This window comes from Populus alba, chromosome 4 (genome assembly GCF_005239225.2).
Source record: "Populus alba chromosome 4, ASM523922v2, whole genome shotgun sequence".
Taxonomy (NCBI): Eukaryota; Viridiplantae; Streptophyta; class Magnoliopsida; order Malpighiales; family Salicaceae; genus Populus; species Populus alba.
The window spans coordinates 11,139,239-11,166,229 of NC_133287.1; the positions used below are offsets into that span (position 1 = coordinate 11,139,239).

The following is a 26,991-nucleotide window of genomic DNA, read 5'->3' on the forward strand; positions in this document are numbered from 1 at the left end:
TTTCAAAATTTTAACATTTAAATGTCAATTTTATTGTTTTTTTAGTATATGTATTTTTTTTTAGTAGATGTACATGTTTTATTGTTATTTCTCAAACAAACTTGTAGTATATGAATGTATAATTTTATACTTGTTATGGTTTGTTTTAGATTTTTGTAAGATTGTATTTGTTTGAAAATTGTTAAAACTTAATTTATAGAATAACCGAATTACATGTTATGTTTTGAAATAATTAAGAGCTTGCTTAATGGGTCCTTTTTATAGAGGTTCGATAGAAGTCATGGATGATCGTTCATGGATGTATCTAGATTCACCCCAAGGATTGCGGAGGATGGATTATTGTAACGGGGTTCAGGGTTTTATTAATTTCGCAACATCTATTCCCAGAAATTTTACTGGAGGCGGTATTAGGTGTCCATGCAGGAAGTGTCAAAATAAAAAGTATCTGCATCCAGATGTTGTAATGATGCATCTTCTACACAAAGGGTTTATGGAGGATTACAGTGTTGGTATGCACATGGAGAGGTATTTGTTAGTAATAGGAGAATGGGAGAAACGGTGGTTTGGTCAACTTCTAGTGCTAGCAACGTGCATGAAGCGGCAAATGACAACACTAATCCTTACAGAAACATGGTTATGGATGCAATGAGAATGAATCAAGATAATGTCAATCAATGTCCAATCGTAGAAGAAGAACCTAATGCAGAGGCAGCTAGGTTTTTTGATTTGTTGAAAGATTCTGACGAACCATTGTGGGATGGCTGCACAAACCACAGTAAATTATCGGTCGTGGCACAGGTGTTCACCATCAAGTCAGATCACGGGTTGAGTGAGGCTGGGTATGACAAAATTATTGATTGGGCAAGAAGCATTTTACCTGAAGGGAACAGGCTCAAAGAGAATTTCTATGCTGCGAAGTCCATGATGAAACCCCTCGGTTTAGGATACCAGAAAATTGACATGTGCCCTAACTTCTGTATGTTATACTACCTTGAAAATGTTGAGATGACCGAGTGCATGACATGCGGGCATTCCCGATACAAACCCAGAACTGGCAGAGGGAAGACTCTAGTGGCATATAAAAAACTTAGATATTTCCCGATCACACCTACACTGCAGAGGTTATTTATGTCACCAAGGACTGCTGAGCACATGACATGGCACCAAACACACGATGTCGTTGATGGTGTGATGGTGCATCCTTCTGACGGCGAAGCGTGGAAACGCTTTAACAGTGTTCATCCTGACTTTTCTGCTGAATCAAGGAATGTTCAACTTGGGTTGTGCACAGACGGGTTCAACCCATTTGGGTCATTTGCTGCTCCCTATTCTTATTGGCCGGTCATTATCACAGTTTATAACTTGCCACCGAGAATGTGTATGAGGTCGGAGTTCATGTTTCTATCTACTGTCATACCCGGTCCAAGCAGCCCGGGGCGGAATATAGATGTTTGTCTTCGACCGTTGATAGATGAGCTGGCGCAGTTGTGGTCCTCCGGATCTCTGACTTATGATATATCGAGGAAACAAAATTTCCTTATGAGGGCGGCTTTGATGTGGACTATCAGTGATTTTCCAGCTTATGGAATGCTTTCTGGTTGGAGCACGCATGGGAAACTCGCATGTCCATACTACATGGAAAACAACAAGGCATTCACGCTAGCAAATGGAGGTAAAGCTTCTTTTTTTTACTGTCATCGTCGCTTCTTGCCACTTAATCACAGGTTCAGAAAGAACAGAAAAGATTTCTTTGTTGGTAGAGTTGAAAAAGATGTTGCATCCCCACGTCTTTCTGGTGAAGAATTGCATCATGTTGTATCAGAGTACGGTGACATTGTGTTTGGCCTTCAATCAGGTAAGCAAAAGTTTCCTGGTTTTGGTTTGACCCATAATTGGGTAAAGCGAAGTATCTTTTGGGAGCTTCCGTATTGGAAGACTAATCTTCTCCGCCATAACCTTGACGTCATGCACATCGAAAAGAACGTGTTTGAGAATATTTTCAACACCGTCATAGATGTGAAGGGGAAGACAAAGGACAACATGAAGGCTAGATTGGATATAGCTTTATAATGTAACCGTAAAAATATGGAGTTGGTTTATGACGAGTCACGGGTTGCAAAACCAAGGGCAAGCTTCGTGTTAGAGAAAAATGCATAACTGTTATTCTACAAATGGCTTAAGAGTCTGCGTTTCCCGGATGGACATGCATCGAACATATCAAGGCTTGTTAACATAGAGGACTGCAGATTGTATGGAATGAAGAGCCATGACTGCCACGTGTTTATGCAAACATTCATCCCATTAGCTTTTCGTGATTTGTTGCAAAAGGGAATATGGGATGCACTAACGGAGATCAGTCATTTCTTCAGAGATATATGCTCCAGCAAGATGAATGTTGAGCACATTGAGAAGCTTCAAACGAATATCATCGAGACACTATGTAAACTTGAGATGATATTCCCTCCTTCATTTTTTGACTCAATGGAGCATCTCCCTATACATCTACCGTTCGAGGCAAAAGCTGGAGGAGCGGTCCAGTATAGATGGATGTACCCATTCGAACGGTGAGATATTACAGTTGCAATGGAATTCATATCTTAAAGTATTTTCTATGTTTTTCTTATTTGAAAATACTTGAATTGTACTTCAATGCAGGTACTTGTTTAATCTAAAAAAAAAGGTTAAGAACAAGGCTCATGTTGAGGCTTCGATATCTGAGGCCTATATTGTTGAAGAGATATCAACATTTATCTCGTACTATTTCGAACCTCATCTGAGAACAAGAATCAATCGCGTTCCACGGCATGACGATGGCGGTGAAGTGCCTTCCAGTGGGAACTTGTCAATATTCTCCAATACTGGACGACCCACACCTAAAAATGCCGTAAGAGGAAGATATTTGTCGGAAATAGAATTTAAACAAGCACACAACTATGTTCTATTTAACTGTGATGAGCTGATACCATTTATTCAGTAAGTCTATATATGTGTAATACTAATTAAACTTTGTCAGTAATATACTGTTAATTATATATTGTAATATCATACACTCATTATCACTTGCAGGCAACATCGACAATATTTGCTCTCCAATAACTCGCAGCTGACCGAATCTCAGATCTTTCAATTACAAGATGAACAATTTGCCACATGGTTCAGAACACATGTAAGCACTATCACAAACTCATTCTAACGTATGCATGTCATTACGAGATTCTCGTTCATTTACCGTGTATTGATGTACATTTCATTTACAAGGTTTATCAAATGGGAAGGAGTGCGCCCAAGTCATTGTCTTCACTAAGCCTCGGCCCTGAAAGAAAAGTTAGGTGCTACAACGGGTATTTTGTCAATGGATATGTTTTCCATACTGAAGAATACGGGCAAGGAAGAAAGACATACAACTGCGGTGTTTGTGTTAAGGGATCCACAAGTAGCCAGTTAGAAGTTGACTACTATGGTAGATTAGAAGAGGTCATCGAACTGCAATATCATAGCGAGCAGAATAAAGTGTTTTTAATCAAATGCTATTGGTATGACACGACGGACAGAGGAATCAGAGTTGATCCGCACCATGGTCTGGTCGAAATCAACTCAAAAGCTAGACTCCGCAACATAAACGATGTCTTTGTTTTCGCAAAGCAATGTCAACAAGTTTATTACACATACACCCCTTCATTTAGAAAGGATCGTTCAAGAGTTGATTGGTTTTTCGTTTTAAAAACGAAACCACGGGGTCGTGTCGAGGTTGTTCAGGATGAGAACGAAGACACAAGTGTGCGAGATGAAGTCTTTCAAGTTCGTGAGTTGGTTGAACCATATCGAGTTGCTCCTTCGATTGAATTGGAAGAAAATTCAAATTTTCGAGTTCTCGATGATAGTCTTGTTGATATTGACGGAGAGGAGTTGCATGTTGTTCTCAGCTCTAACGGAGAAGCAAATGTCGATGATGAAGATGAAATCCATATTGAAGATTGCGATGAAGATGATGACAATTCAACTGATGAGGAAGAAGAAGAAAATTCCGACTAATTATGAAAATGAAGCCCTATGTAAAAACATTTGTCTCATGTAATTTAGATTATAGATGATGTATTTTGTAAAACACAATATTTATTGTTTAAGCAATGTGGTTATTGTGTTTATGTAATGGACAGTTTATCAGTTAAGTTTCTGCAAAAAGGTAAAAAGGCAATACAAAGACAACCTTTCCTACATCATGCAATCTTACCGACGTCCATACTGACGGATAGTCATCCGTCGGTATCTCACAGAGAGTTCGAAATTAATTACACGAAATGCCACCAAGACCGACGAAATTACCGACGGCTTCATTGACGCATACACCGACGGATTATAGTCCGTCGGTATCTTACAGAGAGTTTGAAAATATTTACAACAAAATGCCACAATCAGCGACGGGTATACCGACGGATTCTAGTCCGTCGGGATCTCACAGAGAGTTCGAAAATATTTACAACAAAATGCCACAATCAGCGACGGGAATACCGACGGATTCTACTCCGTCGGTATCTCACAGAGAGTTCGAAAATATTTACAACAAAATGCCACAATCAGCGACGGGAATACCGACGGATTAGAATCCGTCGGTATCTCACAGAGAGTTCGAAAATATTTACAACAAAATGCCACAATCAGCGACGGGTATACCGACGGAATTGGTCCGTCGGTATTTTGTCGGTCACACATATTACCGATAGAAATACCGACGGACCGCGCGATTTCCAAAGTGTGTGAATTAATGCGCTTATGAACTTGTCAGATTACCGACGGAATCACCGACGGACTGCGAAAAAAATGGAGGGCTTTTAAAAATCCGGGGCAAAATTCAAAAAATACCGACGGATTTTTGACCGGTTACCGACGGAATTTTTTACCTTTTACCGACAGAATTAATTCCGTCGGTGATTCCATCGGTAAAACTGACATATAAGTTCTAGCCCCCGCCGCTTCCCCTCATTTTTTCTTCTTCTCCCCGCCGCTTCGCTTCTCCTCCGTTTTTCACCTAAGATTTTTCATTTTTCCCCTCAATCCTTAAACACTTTCACCTTTAATCTCTAGCAAGATTTGGTGTTGTAAATCTTCATCATATTAAAAGGTATGTGTTTTTTTTCTAATTTAATTTAATTTATTTTATTTTTTGTTGTTTTTATTTTTTGTTTTGGTGTTTTTTTGTTGCAATGTAGATAAAGTTTTGAATTTGACACATTATTAAGGTATGTATATTTCGTTCCTTTTCTTGATGTAGGTTTTTTTTTTAATTTTTGAATATTTTTTCTGTTGTGTTGTGTTGTTAGAATTGTTATTAGTTAATTTAACTTAGAATTAGTTAAAGTTGAATATTTGAATTTTTTTGAATTTGTTGAATATTTGTTAATTTAATTGTTAGTCTATATTTTTTTTTAATTTATTGAATATAATTTATTTGTATTGCCTATATAATTATTGATTAATTTATTGAATTAATATTGTTAATGTTGAATTTACCTTAGAATTAATAATTGCGTTTGTTGGAATAATTATCGATTTCCAATTTAATTTATTTACTTTAATTTATTTTTAGTTATTTTTATTTTTGTGTTTTGTTGTTTTGGTGTTTTTTTTGGTAATGTAGATAAAGTTTTGAATTTTGTCACATTATTAAGGTATGTATATTTCGTTCCTTTTATTGATGTAGGTTTTTTTTTTGAATATTTTTTATTGTTTTGTTGTCATAATTATAATGATTAATTTGTTGAATTATAATTGTTAATGTTGAATTATAATGATTAATTTGTTGAAGTATAATTTGTTGAATTTATTGAATTTATTGTTTGTCATATTTTTTATTGTTTTGAATATAATTATTGATTAATTTGTTGAATTATAATTGTTAATGTTGAATTGTAATGATTAATTTGTTGAATTATAATTTGTTTGAATTTATTGAATTTATTTTTTGTCATATTTTTTATTGTTTTGAATATAATTATTGATTAATTTGTGAATTGTAATTGTTAACGTTGAATTTATCTTAGGATTAATAGTTGAATATGTTGGAATAATTAGTATAGATTGGTTCAATTGGTTGTGGCTATTGTTAATATTTGCAGGTTTGTGGATTTGGGTAGTATCCAGTATAGGGGAGGTGCTGCCGATTTTTTTTTAACATTTGAATTTTATTATACAATTATTAATATAAAATTGTTTAGATGTTCAGAATGAAAACCAGAGCTGGTCGTTCACGTCCAGTCGAATCAAGTTCGTCTAGCAGCGATGATGATGTTTCCTTAGGTGCCTCTCAAAAAGAGGCACCCACACCACCTGCGCCGTTAACCGATGCTGCCTCTTCCAGTGATGTTTCACATCGCAGAAGCGGCGTGCCTTCGAAGCCGAATCAATTTACCCGTCAGTACGAGGCACAGTGGAAGGACGATCTTTCAATGTAAGTTTGTTAAGGTTTTATTTTTTTTATATAAAAAAAAACAAATTTAAAACATAATTTATGAAGTAATCACAAATTAATTTCATTTCTTTTCAGGTTCACAAACATTGAGGTCGCCCGAGTAATATCATCGGCATTTAAAGCGTTGATGGAGATTCCATTGTTTCAATGGAGTCAGATATCCAGACATCCTGAATGGATGCCTCAAATCAATGCATGGTTTCATAGATTTGAGGTTCGTGTTAATATATAATTTTCAGCTTATTTCTAATAAATTCTAGTTATAATTGTAAATAAATTATTAACATTTTAAAAAATTATTTTTTTATATACAGCATCGATTCTACAGGGACAATTAACATGACACTGTTGTGAGGAGGGTGTGGGAAAATCACGCGGCAATTAGGTAACATCGAAAACAATACGACTTCTTTTTACATAATTATTTATGTTTCGAAATGTAATTTTTTCGTGCGTGAATTAGGTTGCGTGATTTTTGGTATGACACCCAGAAAAAAGCAAAAAAAAACAGCGAGGGATAAGGGGTTCCAAGGCTGGAACGATGTTGCGGTTTGGAGGGATTTCAAACCAATATACATCCCGGAAGATATATGGCCGCACTATCTTCAGCACGTGACGTCTGAGCGGTTTACTCGACGCTCACAGTCCGGTGCTGGCAACCGGAATTGGCCAATTCATGGCTCGGTAACAACGCACACCGGCGACTCCGTTCCGTTTTCTGCACATGCGAAACGGATGGTAAGATTAATTTAAATGAAATATATCGTTCAATTAATTTGTTGTTAATACATTTTTTTCATTATAGGCTACGTCTCTTGGACGTCAGCCGAGCCCTATGGAGCTGTTTGTGGAGACGCACATGCGAAGTCATGACCGCCAAAAGGGGACGCAACAGTTCGTTGACAACCGTGCTCAACATTTTGTGGTATGTTTGTTCAACCATTTTATTTTGTAAGTTATTATTATGTTTATTGAATTGAATATGATGATTTTTTTTTCAGGAGACCTATAATAATCGGTTGAGGGAGAGATACGGGGACGATCCATCGACCCATCCGGAATTCGATCCGGATTTGTGGATGGAGGCTGGATCGTCAGGTGGACCCAATAAAAATCGGGTTTACGGGCTCTCCAACACTACCGCGGCCAACTTGCGGTCGACCGGTACTGCTTCAACCGCTGGGAGCTCCCAATCTGTATCGAGCTCCCAATCTAAGGAGTTTGTGGCCTTGCAGCAAAGGTGCGACCACCTATCAGAGGCATACACACAACTCAAAGAAGAGCAAAGATTGGCGAACGAACAACACAGAGCAGAGTCTGAACAACAAAGAGCGGCCTATGAAGAGCTTCGGCAAATGGTCATGAACATGACATAAGGTGGAACATGTGCGCCTAATCCTTTTTGGCCGCCTAACCCCCATCCTCCTCCTCCTCCTCCTCCTCCACCTTTATATTAATTTTTAATAAACGTTATTTACATTTCAAATTTTGTTTAATGTTTTTTTGAAACACATTCATTTTGTAATGAATATTATTTCACTTTGAGTTTTTGTTGCTTAATATAAATTTTATTTGCATAATTTATATTATTTTTTCAAAATAATTAAAAAACAATTAAAAAAAAACAATTACATAGGGATTTACCGACGGAAAAACTCCGTCGGAATTCGACAGTGCCTGCCACCGTCACCGACCATCACCGACGAAACAAATCCATCGGTATAAATTTACCGACGTATTTACCGACGGACATATTCGGTCGGTATAAAATATCACCGACACTTTTCCCGACGGAGTTCGTCCGTCGGTATTTTTATAACACCGACGGAAAATATTCCGTCGGTATATGCCAAGCGGGAAACTTTTTTTTTTTGGCGCGCACGGTCCGTCGGTAAAAGTTTTTTTTGTATTTCCGACCGATATAGCGACGGAATGTGGAATCACCGACAAAAGGTATTCCGACAGGAGTATTCCGTCGGTAATATAGTCGGTAAATACTTTACCGACGAAAGTTCTATCACACACATATTCCGTCGGTAAAACTGTGAAATCTTGTAGTGACAAACTTTTAAGCCATCAGGAACAAATGGTTCTCTGTTTACATAACAATACAAGGATTCCTCCATGAACCATTTTTTATAGAAGATGCATCATTATAACATCTAGATCAAGAAAATTTTGTATTTTTACGCCTCTTGCATTGGCACCTAATACCGCCTCCACTAATATTTCTCGAATTAGATATTGTGTGATTAATAAAACCCTGAACCTCATTACAATAATCCATCTTCCACAATCCTTGGGGTGAATCTTGATACATCAATGAATGATTATTCATCACTTCTATCGAACCTATATCAAATAATGATAACAACATGTATTAATTAACTAAGTTAACTAAATAAATTTATAAAAATATTGGTTTAGCTCAAGATTATTCAACCTATTTTAATACTTGTCTTAATTTATTATCAATTATCTACGTAGATACAAATTTGTATACATTTATAGAAATTACATCTCCAAAATGAAATTGACAAGATATAAGACGAACCCATTAAACAAGCAATTATTTATTTCATCACAAAACACCTAAGGCGGTAATTTGACATAAGTTTCAACAATTTACAAAAAAATATAATTTTACAAAATCTAAAACAAACCATAATATGTACAAATCATTGTTGTTACCCAATTTTGGACCCCACGTGCTGGAGACGATGTATACCCGTTTTGAATCGAGTGGAGAAGTGTAGCTCATGTTTGCTGGAAAATTGACAAAAACAGAGGAGAAAGAAATAATTTTTTCAAACCCTATTTGAGTTGTTTTCTACTCTTTTTATCCTTCCCCTTTGCTACCAAAATCATCAGATTTTTTTAGGTTAATCAGGAGTCTTCATAATGCTAAATTTGTTTCTTTTTTATTTGGTTTTTAAGGTTGAATAAATCCCTCAAAATTTGCACTAAAAAAAATGGTCTGCTGCTATCGCAATTTTTTGTTCCAACTTAGGCTCTGACTCTGACTCGGTTTCGTATGATATGTGACCATCCTAGCTATATTCTGTCACTCATGACATGTTGAAAAATTGGCGTACACCTTTATTAGGTCCTAGGGATCATTGTTCTTAGGGCAAATTCTCAATTAGATTTGGATGCTCAGCATTATCAGATCAAGAACCTTTTTGACCAGCTAGATTACTGCCATATTATGTTCTCTAAACCGATTTTATCTCACTTCGACTCCTTCATCAAAGTTATAGTCCTGGACGCGTAGATAAATTTGGGCTTTTGAATCGCTTGATTTTGATATCAGAAGCTTAACATATTCCTGTTTGAAATCTAGCGTGAAAACGTAGAATCCTGTCGCGAGAAGGTTTCCAGCCGAGTTTGGTTGCAATTCTGTTATTCAAAACGAATTTATCTCACTTTGAATCCTTCATTAAAGTTATAGTCCAGGACACGTAGATGAATTTGGGCGTTTGAATCGCTTGATTTCAATATCAGAAGCTCAAGATATTCTCGTTTGAATATCTAGTGTGAAAGCAAAGATTCCTGCCGCGAGAAGGATTTTTGCCCAAGTTTACAGGGACACAATTACAAGATGCTTAAAGATTGAAGACCATTTACAGACCAATTTGAAGCCCTTTTGTAGACCAAGGACCAAATGGAAAAGGTGTTAAAATAAGAGAGTTGATTGAAGATAAAATTAGAATAAATTTTACCGAGTGATGAAATTGAAGAACAAGAATTAGATCAGAAAAGGAAAACAATGCCTCCCTGTCTGCAATTCTTTCTTTCCTTTTTCTCTACACAGCTACCCCGGTTATCTTCTTTCCATTTATCAGCAAACCATGTTTTTATTGCTTCATTTTAAAGGGAGCAGCTGGCTCTATGGAAGGAAAGAAAAGAGCCGCACCATCCTCTAACTAGGAAAGAAATCACTGCTGATCACAGAATCAGAGTCAAATATTCTGGTTTCCTATTTCTGCTCACCCGATATTACACCATAAAGTTAATGTAATATTTGTTTCCTAAATAAAGCCATGTATAAGCTATATAGAAGCCTCGGCTGCTGACCTAAAAGAGGTAGAAAAGAAGAGAGGACAGAAAGGAGAGGAATGAAAGGAAAAAAAAAAAGAAAAGAGCAGAACTACACTATCGAAAGCAAAAAAAATACAGAGGCAGGGACGTGAACTCAAACAACATAACATGTTTTCATCGCCATCTCCCTCATCATCGCCACGGAGAGGCAGGCAATAGGAGAAGGAAAAGAGGGAGCAGCAAAGAAAAAATGAAAAGAGAACAGAGGGAGTAGAGATAAAACGCAGAGAATAGGAGTTTCTATTCGTCAACTGTGAAAAGAGAAAAAGGAAAAGGAAAGCAGAACAGAGAAGGAGGGAAAGAGAAGAGAAGAAAACAGGAAGAAGCAAGGAAAAAGAGGTCAAAACCAGCGTGGCCATTGTTTTTTTTCTCCACCAGAATCAGTAACCACCGGCCATGTGTAGAAGCTGCAGTGCCATCTCCTTCACTTGTTTCAATGCCAGGATCTGCATAGTAGAAGAGAGGATAGAAAAGCTAAAACCAGTAGAGAGAAAGGGACGAAGACACAGAGTTGAACACAGGAGACCGACGCAAGCAGAGAACAAAGGGAAAAGAGCTGGAACATACGAACACGGACAGACCAGCCAGCACGTCTTCAACATCGCTGCAGCTCCTTTGTTTTTCTCCAGGTCTGTTATTCAATTCTGCATGCATTTCTTGGTTGCATGTGTTACTGTTCAACTCGCTAGTTTTGCACCCTTAAGCTGTAATTGTACCTTTTTGTGTCCAGCCAGGTCACTTACTTGGGCAAGTGACCCAGCCGAACCTTTTCTTTTACTTAAAAAAAATAAAATAAAAGAAAGAGAAAGAGATTTATTTTCTGGCATATTTATTTCAAGGTCTGGATTTTTTTTTATGTTGTAAAAAATATCAATCTCATATTGTGACAAATATACATATATATATATCAAAAAAAATGTTTTCTTATGTGTTGCATATGGCCAATACCCTAACATGTTTTGAACGCTTTTTTTTTTTTTACAAAAAATATTGGAAGTTTTGAAAATGTGTTTTCGCATGGATTTCTTAAACACAACAAAAATTATTTTCTTGCATTTCTGGATTTTATAACATGTTTGTAAAACTCCAAAGGGTATTGGCCAATATTCCGAAAAATATAAAAACTTTATTTTAGGGGGAATTCATCTATTATTAACCATTAATGTTTGGATAAAGAAATCCCTAAGGGATGAATATCCAAAATATTATTGGGAATAATTTGTTATTATTCACTGTTAATGTTTAGATAAAGAAACCCAAGTGGTTAATATCCAAAATATTTTTCTAGGAATAATAAGACACCACACATCTTTGAAAGAAGTCTCAATTATAATTGAGGACATTTCAATTTTTTTGACTCCACGGTTTACGAGCCGTTGAAAGTATGAAACACTAAGGCAAAAAAAAAGGCTTTTTAAAGCGCTCTTAAATTTTCTTAGATTTCTAAATCTTTGTTCCTTTTCCTTGTGATTTACGAGTCATGAATACTTGAAATACCAAGAGAAAAATGAGCTTTTAAAGCACATTGAATCTCCTTGGATTTCTATCTTAATAAATTTAGTCTAAATCAAACACAAATTTCAAGAGATCTACATTGGTTCCCCTTGGCACTTTGTAGACATATTTAAAGGTATGATGTATATTGGCCAAGGATTCTTGCTTTTAGACTTTAAACCCAAATCATTCATCATAGTAAACCTATCCTAGGAAAACTAATTAAGAGAACACCAACACCATAGCAATTATAAGGCAAACCAAACACCAAGCAACTTACCTTAGATAGGGCATACTAAGGGTGTTAATACCTTCCCTTTACGCAACCAGTCCCTTGCTTTAGAATCTCTGAAAGACCAATTAAGGTTTCTAGTGACCAAAATACTAGGTGGCGACTCCCTTTTACAAAAAAAACAAAAAACCCCGAAATCAATCGAGGATCGCCGCAACGCCGCGCTCCACCACGAGGGTGCGATAATCATAAATTCATACAACAAGTTTGTTTGAGAAAAAAATAATAATAAAACAAGTAAAACCCAAAAGGTAGATTTGCTTCCATAAGGTGGAGAATCCTCAACAAAATTTCAATCAGATTAAAAATATTAACAAACATAGTGTTGTTGTGACTAGAAAAGTTACGGGAGGTTAAATTATGTTGAGATTGAGGAAAGGAGGGGTTGGAGTTGTTTTGTTGCAAAGAAATTTTAAGGAAGAAGTAGAAATAGGAGAGGAGGAGAGGAGGGTTGGGCTCCAAGTCAAATATTAAATATTATCAATGGATTTATCGATAAAATTATTCTGACGGTAACTCTATCGGTCATTCTGTCGGTGTAAGTGCCATGTCAATGTACAATTTGCCTGTTTAAATTCCATTGTAATTTTATTAGTAACTGTGTTTACAAAAACTTATACGTTATCATATTGTTTAGTTTTTTATTCTTTCTATTTTAATTGTGATTCACTTAATATATATACCAATGATATATTTTTTATCGATATTTACAAATGAAATTAGTATTGATATTTATAAATGAAATTAGTAATTAATAGAAAAATTTCATCGATAAATATCACCCCGTAAATTACCAAAAAAAATCATCATATTTCTATTTGTATTCTTCACTTTTATACCAGTGCATTCAATAACTTCTGTAATTATAGATATAACTTTGCTTCAGCCATAAACACTAGCCACTTGTACTTACATAATTAGTAGAGCAGGAATTTTACTTTTTTCAACTCCGTGGAATTTTGTTTCTATATGAGGTGATCTATGGGGGGCTCCATGATGTCGTAATTATCTAGCTACCTATCTTTCTAGAGACCTTTCCATAATATCTTCTAGGTTTTGTCAAAGGGTAAACATACTCGTCAAGGATTTCAACTTGCAATATTTGGAGTTCAAACTTTGCTGTCTCCAAGTGATCACTAAACACATGGATGGCTGATTGTGCCCAGAAAATTAGGTAATTTGAGAGGTTGAATTCAAAGAATTAGAGGTATACTTGACACACAAAAAGAGATGGCCATAGGAGAAGACATTGCTTTCGACTTCTTTTTCACGCTCTCAAATCAAGCTTTTCTTAGTATGATCTTCGAGTTCTTTAACAAGATCTTGAACTCACTCTATAAATGCATCTTTCATACCTTTATACTAATGAAATAATTTCTGATAACTATCATTACCTATATATAGGCATTTACAACATAAAAAATTAAGTCTAACCAATTAATTTATGCCCTAATGTTCTAAAAATGCTACTTATAGTTATCCCAAAAGCCAGATGTAGCTTAGGTGACTCATCTAAGTCGACTGTTCCGGGCATATTTAAATGCCCCATTACCTTATTTGGCATCCTAGAACCTTCATCAGCTATTAAAATACAAACCATTTACATTAAACAATTTCCAAAGCATGCGTTTAAGGATAGTTTATGTCAACAGATGGTGTAATGGCATTGGAGCGCAAGCTGTTTTCGAGGAAACAACAGCAACCCACTAACTTTCTTTTATCGCTAAATAAAGATTATGCTGTCTATAATCTCATTATCATAGCTAGACAACAAACATTATTGCTTGGATTTATGCTGATGATATACAGTACGGTAGCAAAGATCTAGTAGAGACAATTGTACACTGCTGATTGGCTAAGAGATAGTGAGCTGGGTAAGCATATAGTAACACTTGGATTCAGATTATAGGAGGGAAGGAATGATTGCACTGAGGAACCTGAAGCCAAAATAATGGAGAAAGACGTTAGTGCTCATGAGATCATCATTTTAATTTGTAAAATAAAATTGAGGATTCTAGCTGCATGACTGATTGAGGAGGTATATATATAGGGGAAGACTATGTGCACCTGTCATGCAAATTTGAGACAACACACAGTTTTGGACAAAAGTAAAGCAACATGGTAGCAATGATGGGTAGGGGAATTGCTGAGCAAGGGTGGAGGAAGGGCCCTTGGACTCCTGAAGAGGATAAGTTGCTGAGTGAATATGTGAGCTTGAACGGTGAGGGAAGGTGGAGTTCTGTTTCTAGGTGTTCAGGTAAGCTCTCTTTCTAGCTAGGCTTGATGTTTGGCAAAGGTAATCACAGCAAACATCACCGTTGGCTTGCTATATCAAAGGGAGAGAGATAAAAACAAGAAAGCCACTAGCTATTAGTAAATTAATTATATATATACAAACACTCTTATTTTTTGGGTGGGAGAGGCAAAATTTAGAGTTCATCATTCATTGGTAGACACTGATCATGCTTTCAGCTTTTGATATTATAAATCAACGCACGTACTAGCTATGTGCATACTTTGGTTGAAAAGAGTAATTTTCTCATTAATTGTTAATTTTAGTGCTTAAGTTTAACGTATTATTGGTTTTACCAGGCTTGAATAGGAGTGGAAAGAGCTGCAGACTGAGGTGGGTGAATTACCTCAGGCCAGGACTTAAGAGAGGCCAAATAACACCACAAGAGGAAGGCATCATTATTGAACTACATGCACTCTGGGGCAACAAGTAATGCGTTTGATCCCTCCCTTTATAAAATCTTTCTGTCTTGGTTTTTTTTTTTTTCCTGTCTATTTTCATTTCTCCATAAACTATTATTAATAGTTCATACATATCCAGGTGGTCAACTATTGCTAGATACTTGCCTGGCAGAACAGATAATGAGATAAAAAACTATTGGAGAACCCATTTCAAGAAGAAAGATAAATCCTCTCAGAAACAAGAAAAGCGAGAAGCTCTGATTCTAAAACAGGAAGGGCAACACCAGCAGCAGCTAGAAGCTGGTGAAATGAAAATGGTCAACACCATTGATCATGTTAAGATGCATGAAGCACAAGAAATGTTTTCCATGTACCACAATATGGAGGATCAATGCTCGCCTGTGATGACTCAAGATTTCGCATCTTGGGCAGACTATGTTGTAGAGGATTATTATGGACTATGGGGTGGCTTGTGGAACTTAGATGATCATCCACAGGGTTAAATTACTCATACAAGTAACTGAAATAAGATATCCACGCAAAATCAAGCAACAACTTGTTCTTTTGGAGGGGACTCGAAGAATATTTGCAGTGGAGGGTACAGTTTCTAATAATGGTTAGAAAATGTTGATGGTGACATATTTTACTCATGTCTAACTTGCTTAGAGGATGTTGGAACCTTATTTTCATGATAGTAATGTAAATGGTGATGAACTTTTAAAAAAGATTGTGGGTTGGATTTATCTGTAACAATTATATATATAAATGTTGTTGTTTACTGATATTTTTTTGCTTCGTAAGTCTTTCAACTACAATTTTTGTCTCACTAAGATTCAGTGGGGGGGAATGAGAATGTCCTCCCACCAATATTGTTTGCTTTGAATTTATTCTAGTTCTAGATAATCTACCCTCTCACGTCAATTTCTGTTCTAGATATTGGTATACAACGATGTTGCAGATAACGTGCATTGGATCAAATTCCTGTGCGGAATTGTATATTAATTATACTTCTGGAAGAGAAAAATAAGAGTGGGAAGCTGATTGTTTCTTGGTAGGATTCCATGAGAGTTACAATTCTCTGCTAAAAACATTGCAAAATTGCACTGCTTTTCCCCACAGGGATCTCAAGTAAAATAGGAGCAAACGCTTCAATACTAACCTGGTTGACAATTAACATTATCATTCAAACGTTGTTTCTAAAGGAGGCAATAAGAAATTCATTTATGTGTATGCAAGATATGAAGGATTATACTAATAACACATAATCCGATGAGGAATGTCTAGTAAGTATTGGAGGTGAAAATTCCCAATAATGTTAGCTAAATCTTGGATGAAATAAAATAATAAAATCTATACTAGTGATAAATCACTTAAACTTCTCAATCAAGTAAAAAATTATTTTTAAAAGAAAGATTTTCTATAAATTTGGAAGTAAAGACATTTAGAAAAATAGAATGAAGCCAGGGGTGGCAAGCAGGGGCCGAGCCTGCAAGACATTTTTTTTTTTTGGTTTTTTTTGTTTATTTGGTAATTAAATGTGAGGAGCTATAATATTTTTTAATGAAATGGGTCCTTCTTACAATAAATATATTTGTTATCCTTTGCTTTACTTTGGAATTCCTTTAACCTACATGCCCATGTGGAAAAAAAAAATATAAAGTTATCAATGTGTTTTGCTATCTTTTCTTTCCCTACAACCCTAATATAAATGCCTACAACGCAGCTGGTCACTACAAATCACAAACAAAATTTTTCTACGGAAAAATTAAACAGATTACCGATTAATTCATCTTTCATTAAACAAAACAAGGTAATTAGGTATCGATAACTTAAATTTAAAATATATTTTTATTTTGTTTTGAGATGTTTATTAAAAATTTGATGAGGTTTTTAATAATTTTACTATTTTTGCTTTTTTTTTCTAATCTGCTAATTCTAACAGTTGTTTTTTGAATTCTTGATAGTGATTTTTTTTCTAATTAAGTAGATAAATTTTATTGGTTTGTTTTTATTATGCTTGGATTTTTTTTTTATGTTTTGTTTTTAGCAGAGCCACAAAAATTATCAATTTTTTCTCACGATATATGTTTTGATTTTAGGTTGATTCAGTTTATTTTGACTCTTCCTGTTTCGACAACAACTACTATACGAGCTTTCTTAGCAATGAAGAATGTTAAAACAAGACTTCGCAGTCGGATGAATAATGATTTTTTTACAAATTATTTGATTATTTATATAGTAAAAGAAATTGTTGAAAGATTCACAATTGAATATGATAATTGATGATTTCTATTTTATGAAAGAACGACGAGCACAATTAAAATAAATATATAAGAATCATTCTTTATTATTTTTTACTTTATTTCGAAGTTTATCAAACATAAAATAATGCTTCGCTTTAGCTAATATTTATTATATACTTTGTATGTTTATATTTTATAAGTATAAAGACTAACAACATTAAGGTGATGGATACATCATGAAGATGAAATTAACTTCATTGCTTTGACTCAATTGGTGTTGCTATAAACCTTTTACCTTATACAAAGGTCATTTTTTATATATGTTTGTAATAAGTTATTTAAATAAAACTAAATCATACTGGATTTTTTTACAACTCATGTATAATAAATTAAAACAAATATTATATCTTGTTATATTAGTTTTTGTCACACCTAACAAATAATCCTAGCTCCGCCCCTGAATGGAGTCCCAAATAAATTAATGTATAATTTTAAACATGAATAACAGTAATTGCCGGTAAATGCCTCATGTACAATCACAATTTTTAACCAAAATGAGACCAATCTTGAGGAAGATTTTTATCATAAATAGGGATGAAAGTCCCTAATAAATTACTATAAAAATCTTGATGACTTAACTAAATAAAACAATATGCAAATTACAAAAAATGTTCAAATGATGTAAATTTTCTACTATCCAGTTTTACACTATCAAGCATAAAGATCAATTTGATTGTTTGATCGAGTTAAAAGATTAGGAGGAGTCTCCCGACATGTTTTTCTATCTAAGATTAAAATTGCAAGTGAATTAAAGTTTGAAAAGGCCTTCTGATAGTATAAACCGTTGGGTAAAATATTAAGAGAAAAAAATTATGTTTAGTAGAAAAATCATAAATAAATGGAAAATCGACATCCCCCTCCCTTATAAAAGGAAATAATCGGTCATGGATGGGGGAAAAGCTTCCAAACTTCATCCTTCCTTGCATTTTCCTTTGTAAAAGCATCCAAAGTTGAGTTTTAAGTTGGTTAAATCGGTTTGTAAGAGATTAAACTCCATCAAAGTGAGTTTAATGAGAGATTATGAAAGAGAAAGTTAGCTAATTGAAGGTTAAACAATGAGGGTTCACAAAAATTCAAATGGACAACTTTCGGGATCCATAATTTCACGTAGTGAGGTGTTCTAAATTTTCTTAAACAAGTTAGGATGAGAATTAATTGACTTTCTATAAAAATGAATTGCAAAATTTTAACTTATGGTTTTTGGTTGAAATTTTAAGGAAATGATGGATGAGTTTGAAATTAAATTATTTGATATGTAGCAGGTTGTTCTAAGGGTGAAATTAAGAAACATTGAAGAAAAAAATTCATGAACTTTTAATAATGTGTGTGACCAGCCAATTGAGGAAAAAATAAGGGAATTGTGTAAATTGTGTAACTTTACATGAATTGTGTATGATTATGATATGTTATTATGGTGGTATTGATTTGGAATGAATTGATTTGCTTTATCATATTTTTTTTTTATAAATTTTTAGAGGTTTTTTTCAATTAGGATTTGTAATGAAATTTTGGAGAAATTGCAAGTTTACATGTGTTTGTTGTTATTAGGATGGAATATGTTTTGTTTGATGCAAATTATAATGGAACGAAGGTTTACGATGAGTGTTAGTTATGTTAATTCAATGTGATTGAAATTGTTAGTATGGATGGAATTATATTCTTGTGATTTTTGAAATTGAGAAAACGGTTTAAAAAGAATTAAAAATTTAAATTTTATATGATAAATGTGTTATGTTATAATAATTATGATTTGGAACAAAATAAATTATGCATTTGAATTCTATTTATTGTTAGGGTAATCGAGATTGTATGATTGTGATAATTTGAGAAAATATATGATTGAATTGTGATAATTTTATATAGTGTGTTTATAAGTTGATATTGATTAGAAATAGATTAAATTGTTTCCTAATTTTAATGGAATGTTTATGTCTTCAAAGAAGAGCTAGTATGGAGAAGCATTAAGTTAAAGAGATAATTGCTTGTGTTTTACTTAGTTACATATTTAATGATGGAATATAAGTAAACTGTGAAAAAGAAAATTGAGACACGGTTATGGAAGAAAATGAGCCCTTATTGAAACGGGTGAAACTAATGAAATGATTGCTTAATTCCATGAATTTATTATATATCGATGTGTTGATAATGATGAGAAAATGATAAAGTCCTTGTGCTTTGGTTGTGATTGGATTTTTTTTATATAATTTTATTTAAGTATAATTAAGATTATTTAAAAAAAATGTTAAATTATTGTATTTTTGGGCTAATAATTTTATATTGAATGTGGATGATGCAAATTTTGGTGGAAATTGAGATTAGTGAATATGGAAAAATATAGCCTTAGGGCGGACATGTTTATGGTTTAGGTGAATTAGATGGTTGATGATAATTTCTATAAATGGTGATTTGGATTATGTGTGTGCGTTAAGATCAAGATTTAGGGAAAGAAGTCCTTAACCATATATTTTAGAAATTTCAATTTTTGTAAGCCTTGTGTTAGAAAATAAATATAAATAAAAAGGTTGAGATGAGAGTGATTTTAGTTAGTAATATAAATAAAAAAAAATCAGAGAAAAAAAAAATTTTAAAAATTAAAAATTATATTAGAAAATTACTTTGTTTCAATGGAATGTTAGTTATCTTTCTTTTTATGAAAAAATTAAATGTCATCTAATTAAATAAAAAAATCTAAAGAGCTACCTTGGATATAATATTAAATATTTTAATTTATATCTATTTCTCAACTTTTTAATTTAATTTTTAATTATTATTAAAAATTCTTTTTTAATATTTGTCATGACTTTAATTCTCCATTTGTTCAATTAAAAGGATGCATTAAATTTGTAGCTCACAATAAAATATTTCTTACTTTACAAAACATATTGATAATGATTATATTTTTTTATATTAAAAATTTTTTTTTAATCTAACTCACTACATAACATATGGTCAATATCCTAATAAATATAAAATAAAATGTCCCATGAACTATTAATCGAAGTATAAACAATTCTATGTAATTTGTTCAGCACAGATAAAAACTATATATATATATATATATATATAAAATAAAAAAAATTCTTCTAAAGGTTAGGTTTCGTTTAAATTGTAGTTAGTATTTGTCACATGACTAGTACATAACATTTATTAAATGGTCATAAACACACGTGAATTATTGTATCATGTAACAGAAACTAACCCCAATTATTTAGATAGAAAGCGAATCTGAAAAAAAAAACCCTAATTTTTACAGTTATTATACGAGCTCAATAAATTGGATATGTACATTTTAACCAATAGTAGAAGAATCCTGACAATTTTTACCCATAAATAAATAAATAAAAATTTAATTTTTAATTATTAACTATTAAATCAAATAATAAAAAAATATGTAGGTGAATAATATGCCTATCAGCGCGAGGAAAGAAAAGTGGTTAATAGCAAAATCCAAATAAATAAGTGAATTACATTTATTTACCGGCAAGTCAAATCCTTGGAATGAAGATTCAAAGGGATAGGAAAAGTGGGACTTTCACAAAGGAGGTTTGTGGAGAAGTTGTTTGTTTGGCATGAGCAAGGCAAAGCCGACCGCTGAACATCATTTGGACGGGCCGAGTCTATATGGGCTTAGGCCAATTTCGTAAGTGAGCAGTCTTTGGCAGGCCTGGAGATTTAGTTAAGAGGAGTAGAGGTCTAAAGCCCATGTTACACGGGTCGTGCACACTGGCACCGGGCCCGTTTCGTGAGGGCCACGCCCAAAGGCCCATTTTCTCAACATTTTCTTTTCCTTCTTCTTTTTTTGTTAACAAAATGAAGAGAACACGTCAGGTTTGGTCTTGGAACGCCATGCTAACACCATGCTTAGCGAACCATGTTAGGACCGATGTTTCGAGAGGGATGCTTAAGCAAAAAGTCTTAGTTTTGGGGGCTCATTGCAAATATGGTGACGGCTAATTTTATTGATGAATCTTTCAGAATTTTTTTTTTTTTTTTTTTTTTTGGAAAAGCTTAAAGTTGTATAAATTCAAAAAATAATTTAAGGGGCATATCTGAAATAGGATAAGTCTAAATACCATATAAAAATATCATAAGGTCAGAACAAGGCACAAATATAGAGCAACGAGAAAACAAATCAAAAACTAAAATAAAGACATTTGGTTGCCTAGTTTTTGGGAAATCCAAGAACGATCTACTAGTTATTCAAAGAAAAGCCTGGGAACTGGTTGGTCGGTTTCTAGTAGCCCCATAAACGATCGACTGGTTTTACAATGAATCCTAATAATCCTAAAGAGACTCGAAGCTTGTTGGTCTTCAAGCTCGGCTCAAGAGTTTGCCTGGTTTGCAAACCCACTCCAACTCTCTCCAAAACAAATAAGAAAATAGCCAACATGAGCGACCAGTAAAGAATAAGATTATAAGAGGAAGCATGTTTAAATGTTGAGAGCGACCAGTAAAGAATATAAAATGCAAGATGAGTTTTCTTTTAGATTACAACTAAGATTAAATAATTGCAGATTGAGATAATATGTCATGTTTATGTGTTAGGTGACTGAACAACTACCTTTTATTCTGTACAAAATCATAAATTGTTTGATTTGCCACCAAGCTCTTATCTATCTCAATCCCACATGCTAACAGGTCCCAACCAATCTTGAAAACTGCGTATACACAAAAGTACTGAGATTTTATACTTGTATAATTGTTTTCTGTTCGATATTTGGTACAAAAGAATGTGATAAACAAAAATAGGCAACTCAGTCTAGATCAACAGTAATGTTTTTGTTCTTCTGTTCCATTTGACATACTGGAAAGAATACAACAATGCAAAAAAAAAAGAAGAAGAAGAAGAAGACCAACTACAGTATCAAAATTTCATAGTAAATTGGCCTGTGAGCTTCAGATTCTCAACAATGAAGCCTCTCCAGTTCGTAGATGAAATTGTATGGCAAAGAATCAAACCAGATGAGTGTAGTTGAGACTTATAAGCGACAATAGCAAATAGAATCTACCTCTGTATACTATGCTTGAACAAGAAATGAAACCCACCATCCTGTATCTACATTCTGGAAACTCTTGAGAAGGAAATTCCAGCTTCATGCTCATCTTAGTTGGCTATATGACCCACCAGCGGCTCATGATTGTGGGAATTTGCAGGCCACCATGACTCTCACCGGACACACCATGACTCACACCGGACATCATTACTGGCCTCTGCAGCAACTGTGCAAGGGACATTGATATTGAGAGCATCGCAGATACCGGAAGCCTCTTGTTTCATTGCAGTATTCTGTTCTTCTCTGGCTCTAAGAAAATGAGCCCTTTTGTGACCTCCCAAAGCTTGGCCAGATAGAAAAACTTTAAAGCAGATTGAGCATTTGTGCTCCTTACCCTCCTTTGACTCGCAATCTTTTACAATAACTTCATCACTTTCCTGCTTTGCTAATTCCTGAAAACATTCAAGTTTGCCTGTAGCCTCAGTTTCAGCAGAAAAATTAGTCTGGGTATCCTTTTCGCAGCTATCAACCTTCACCTCCATGGGACACTTTCTATGGAATGTTTGGTGACCCCCAAGTGACTGATAAGTGTTGAATTTCCTGTTGCAGATTCTGCAAGTGAAATCACCTTTCTTGCTAGGACCTTGCATGATATCAGAACTTGAAGTGGTTACTGCCATCTGATACCGAGATTCCTTTCCCATTTCAGAATCACAAGCATCAAACCTTGCTTGATTACTTGGAATAGATTTCTCAAATCCCAAACCAGCACAATCCAATCCAACTTCACTCATCAGATCCTGACTTGATTCAGCTTCTGTGCAATTGGTAACCATTTCATCATGATCTCCCCTCTCTGTATCAATACCACAAAATTCAACTCCAGATTCATCATCCAATTGAGGGCTCTTCGATTCAGTATCCTTGAAAATACTCTCTCTCGGACCTTCCGATCTAACTTGATTTTCCTCATCACGCCCCGTCTCAGTATCCCCTTCACCACCACATCCATATATACTAGTCATAGAATCCAAATCACATGAGTCTAAATTATCCACTCTGGGTTTCTTTGGCTTGACTAGTTCATTACCATAAAAAACATGGCAATCCTCATCTCTCTCAATTCGCTTATTTCGACACAATGAATCAAACACATTACATCCACTCCTAGATATCATAACCAAAGTAAGAGCCGCCTCTTCAACTTCTTGGTCAATATCAAAACCAGAAACAGATTCATTCAAGCTAGAAAAAGAAGAATTAGGAGTAATCTTGTACCTCAATCTACTAGATCGCTTTCTTCTCACAAGATTCACAGCCTCCGTAGCAGATAAAGCCATAGAAACCAGATTAGGCCTAGAACTAGCCCTTGTTTCACTTGAGATCCTAAACTTCTCACGATGCAGTCTCTTGTGATTACTTAAAGATTTTAACGACAGAAACCCTCTTCCACATTCTTCGCAGTGAACTCCTTTTCTTTCTTTAGCAGGGTGATGCCTCATGTGACCATGAAGGGATTTTTCTGAACCAAATTCTTTGCCACAAAATCTACATTTCACTGTTTCTTGCATTGAAACACTATCATCATGATTGAAGTCTGAGGATTTCCAAGATTTCTTGGGCTGCTCTCTTAGGCCACAACTATCAGGACCCACGTTGCTGCTTTCAAACTTGACATTTCCTTTAATAGATTTTCTAGTTCCATGAATACTCATGTGACCACCCAACATATTCCCAGTCAAGAAACTCTTGTTGCATAACTTGCACACATGCATCTTTTCTTGATTCTTCTTCATTTGTTCAAACAAAAGAAACTCCAGATCAGAAACCAAGCAAAACCTCAACTTTCTCAAGAAAATGGCAAAAGATGGTTCTTTGACTATCCAGGAAACTAACACACCAGAAAGTTGAAGAAAACAGAGGAGCCGATGAAAACCCAGATCAAAAGGAACCTAAATTTGAGCCAAGTTTTGTAAAGTCTTGGTCTTTTGAAAGGAAAAAAGAGGAGACCGTGTGGGTTCTTGCGATGTAATCAAGCTAGGTGAAAAAACCCTATACAAAGAGTGATCCCCTGCCCCTGTTCAATTGCTCTGCCTCTCTTATAGAGTACTACTTTGTTTGCAAGTAAATGCAATGCAAGAGACATTTGAAGTGAAAGTGATGGGTTTCGTGAATCTGCTTTGCAGGCCAGACCCCCCCTCCCCTCCTCTCCTCTCTAGTGATGGGTTTTGTACTCGCTTGCATTTGATCAAGTACAATTTTGGCCGCGAAATGATTTGGCATTTGAGTATGTGATTGCTTGTGATTAAAGTAATTTGTTAGAGCTACCTTAAGCTAGGTTCCTTTTGAATCCATATTAAGTTATTATTAGTAGTTTTGATTATTTGATTTAATATTCCTCTTGCCATCTCTCTATTCTTGGATAAAACTCACTTAATTATTTGTAACAAGTGATTCACCTGGATCAATCTAAATTTTTATTAAAAAAAGAAAAAACACTAGTTTTTGCACGGCACTAGCTAAACCCTGGGTTAGTCCTGTGAATGGTGAAGCATAGCCTGGTCTTATAAATAAAGATACATCATGAAACAACGTACTCAACCTTTCTTGGTGGCGTTGTCTTGTTCTGCAAAATTCTCCACTCCAATGAGCTTTCTTTCCCAACTTGGAAGGTGGATTAAGCTATCAATCAAATGCTTAGTGTGTGTGTGTGTATCCTGTCTTTTCTTATTTTTAATGTATTTTTTATTTATATAAATAGAAGAAGAAGAAGAAGTTTGGCAACAATTGATATGAAAAATATTAACTTTGGAGATCTGGAGCTTATGAGGTAGCACGAATGATTAAAAAAAGAAAAACTATGTTAAGAGGGTGGCCAACATGGATCAGATCCAAAAGTTGGGTTATTTTTTATGCATGAACCGAAGTCTTAATCTCTTGATATAATAAGCATGGCCCAGATTATTTAAATTCACTATGCAATTTTTAAAAAAAAAAAAAATATATTGGATTAAAAAGTAAAAATAATATTTGTTGTTCTAAGAAAAATTATTCAACTTTTTATTAGAGGTAATGTGCTGTCTTTTTCTCATGGACTCATTAATTATTGTTGGATTGACAAGAAATATTTGGTCTTTTAATATTTTTAAATATAATTAAAATGATTAAATTATCTTTTAAAAGCAAAAAAAATTGAATTGACATTCAAGAGCTTTATCTTATTTATATCTTGGTTTTTTAATTATAATCAAGTTATTTAGTATTTTAATAAGTATAAAATATTATTTAAAAAATAAAAATAATTGCATTATTGGACACACCATGCACTATTTAAGCAACGTGTAAGGGGGTGTGGCTTCCAAATGATTGCTTTTTGGATGACATTAGAATTATTTCAAGTCTCAGTTGCCCTCCATTCCTTGATCAGCACATACGATTAACGAAACTTTGATTTAGTAGCAACGAGGCCTTTCTTCTTCTTTTTCTTCTTCTTCTTCTTTTCGTTCTCTTCCTTGATTGTCGAGCATGACATTCTAAATTTTCAAACCAGCCTTTCTATTTATTTTTTCTGTATATTTAATCTTTTTTATTTTAATTATTATTTTTTATTTGAAAATAATCTATAAAATTAAAATTTTTCTCAATTTCATCCCCATTTAATTTTTTTTTTATTTGTCTGATTTGATCCTTATTTTTTTTATTGCTAACTATTTTATTTGAGATAGTTTTTTAAATTGAAATTTGTTACAATTTCATCCTCTTCAAATGTTTTTTTTCCTACTAGATTTTACTATCATTCTTTTCATTGCTTTTTTTTTTTTTACTTTAGAAAATTTTTTAAATTGATACTTTTTATTTACTTTCATCTTGTAATATTAAAATTGATAGGAAGTTGAGCTTCTTAATTGAGCCCGAATCTAGGACTTTAAAGGTTGTAAGTTTGAGAAATTAATTCAAGTTTATGAGATTTTTCCAGTTTTGCTAAGCAAGTTTTTTGAAATTATTTTTTTTTTTATTTCATCATTCAACATTAAATTGAATAAGAATTGAATTTCTTGATTGAGCTCGTGTCTAGGATTTCACGGATTGCAAGTTTTGAATATTAACTCAAATTTAGGAGATTTATCCTAGTTTTCTTGTGTTGTTTTAAAAAAAAAAAAAAAACTCATGATTTTTCAGCATTCATTTAATAGGAGATTGGGCTCCATTTTTTATTTTTATTTTTTGCTTCATATAAGATTTTTCATTAATTTTAAAAATTACACAAGTTATCTTGAGTCTTTTTATTTGTCGTTTTTTTGTTAAATTTAGATTTTTTAAAAAAAGTTTTGTTTTTGAATTAAAATAAATTAATTGATTAAATATAAATATAAAATATTTACTTCATAATATTTTGTTTAGTTTGCTTTTTAAATTGTTGCTCTGGCAATATTTGTAATATCTTTCAAGATATTATATAAAAAGCTTATTTTATATTGGTGAAGGGTTTATGTGATATATAAAATTATTCAATTAGTTTTTCCTACATGTCAAATTATAAACTTAGTCAAACAATTTAAATTGGATGATGGATTATTTCCTTGTTTTAGCCTAAAAAAATAGAGACGATATTTAAAAAAGAGGGAAAATTCTACCTTATCATAGAAT

General features: G+C 33.8%; 2 protein-coding genes across 2 annotated transcripts; one reads left to right on the forward strand and one right to left on the reverse strand.

The window, feature by feature from the left end:
- Nucleotides 1-14,281: 14,281 nt before the first annotated feature.
- On the forward strand, nt 14,282-15,829 carry LOC118055064 (MYB-like transcription factor EOBI). The gene is made up of 3 exons (XM_035066858.1): nt 14,282-14,610; nt 14,946-15,075; nt 15,187-15,829. The coding sequence occupies exons 1-3, from the start codon at nt 14,472-14,474 to the stop codon at nt 15,548-15,550; spliced, it is 633 nt and encodes a 210-aa protein (XP_034922749.1). The 5' UTR covers nt 14,282-14,471; the 3' UTR covers nt 15,551-15,829.
- Nucleotides 15,830-21,799: 5,970 nt separating this feature from the next.
- On the reverse strand, nt 21,800-24,624 carry LOC118055066 (uncharacterized). The gene has a single exon (XM_035066859.2). The coding sequence runs from the start codon at nt 24,138-24,140 to the stop codon at nt 22,518-22,520; it is 1,623 nt and encodes a 540-aa protein (XP_034922750.1). The 5' UTR covers nt 24,141-24,624; the 3' UTR covers nt 21,800-22,517.
- Nucleotides 24,625-26,991: the final 2,367 nt, after the last annotated feature.

Bases quoted from the DNA above. Each gene is read 5' to 3' on its own strand.
- LOC118055064 (XM_035066858.1), top strand. From the start codon at position 14,472: ATGGTAGCAATGATGGGTAGGGGAATTGCTGAGCAAGGGTGGAGGAAG. The intron at 14,611-14,945 runs GTAAGCTCTCTT...TGGTTTTACCAG, and splicing joins TTCTGTTTCTAGGTGTTCAG to GCTTGAATAGGAGTGGAAAG. The intron at 15,076-15,186 runs GTAATGCGTTTG...ATACATATCCAG, and splicing joins CATGCACTCTGGGGCAACAA to GTGGTCAACTATTGCTAGAT.
- LOC118055066 (XM_035066859.2), bottom strand. From the start codon at position 24,140: ATGAAGAAGAATCAAGAAAAGATGCATGTGTGCAAGTTATGCAACAAG.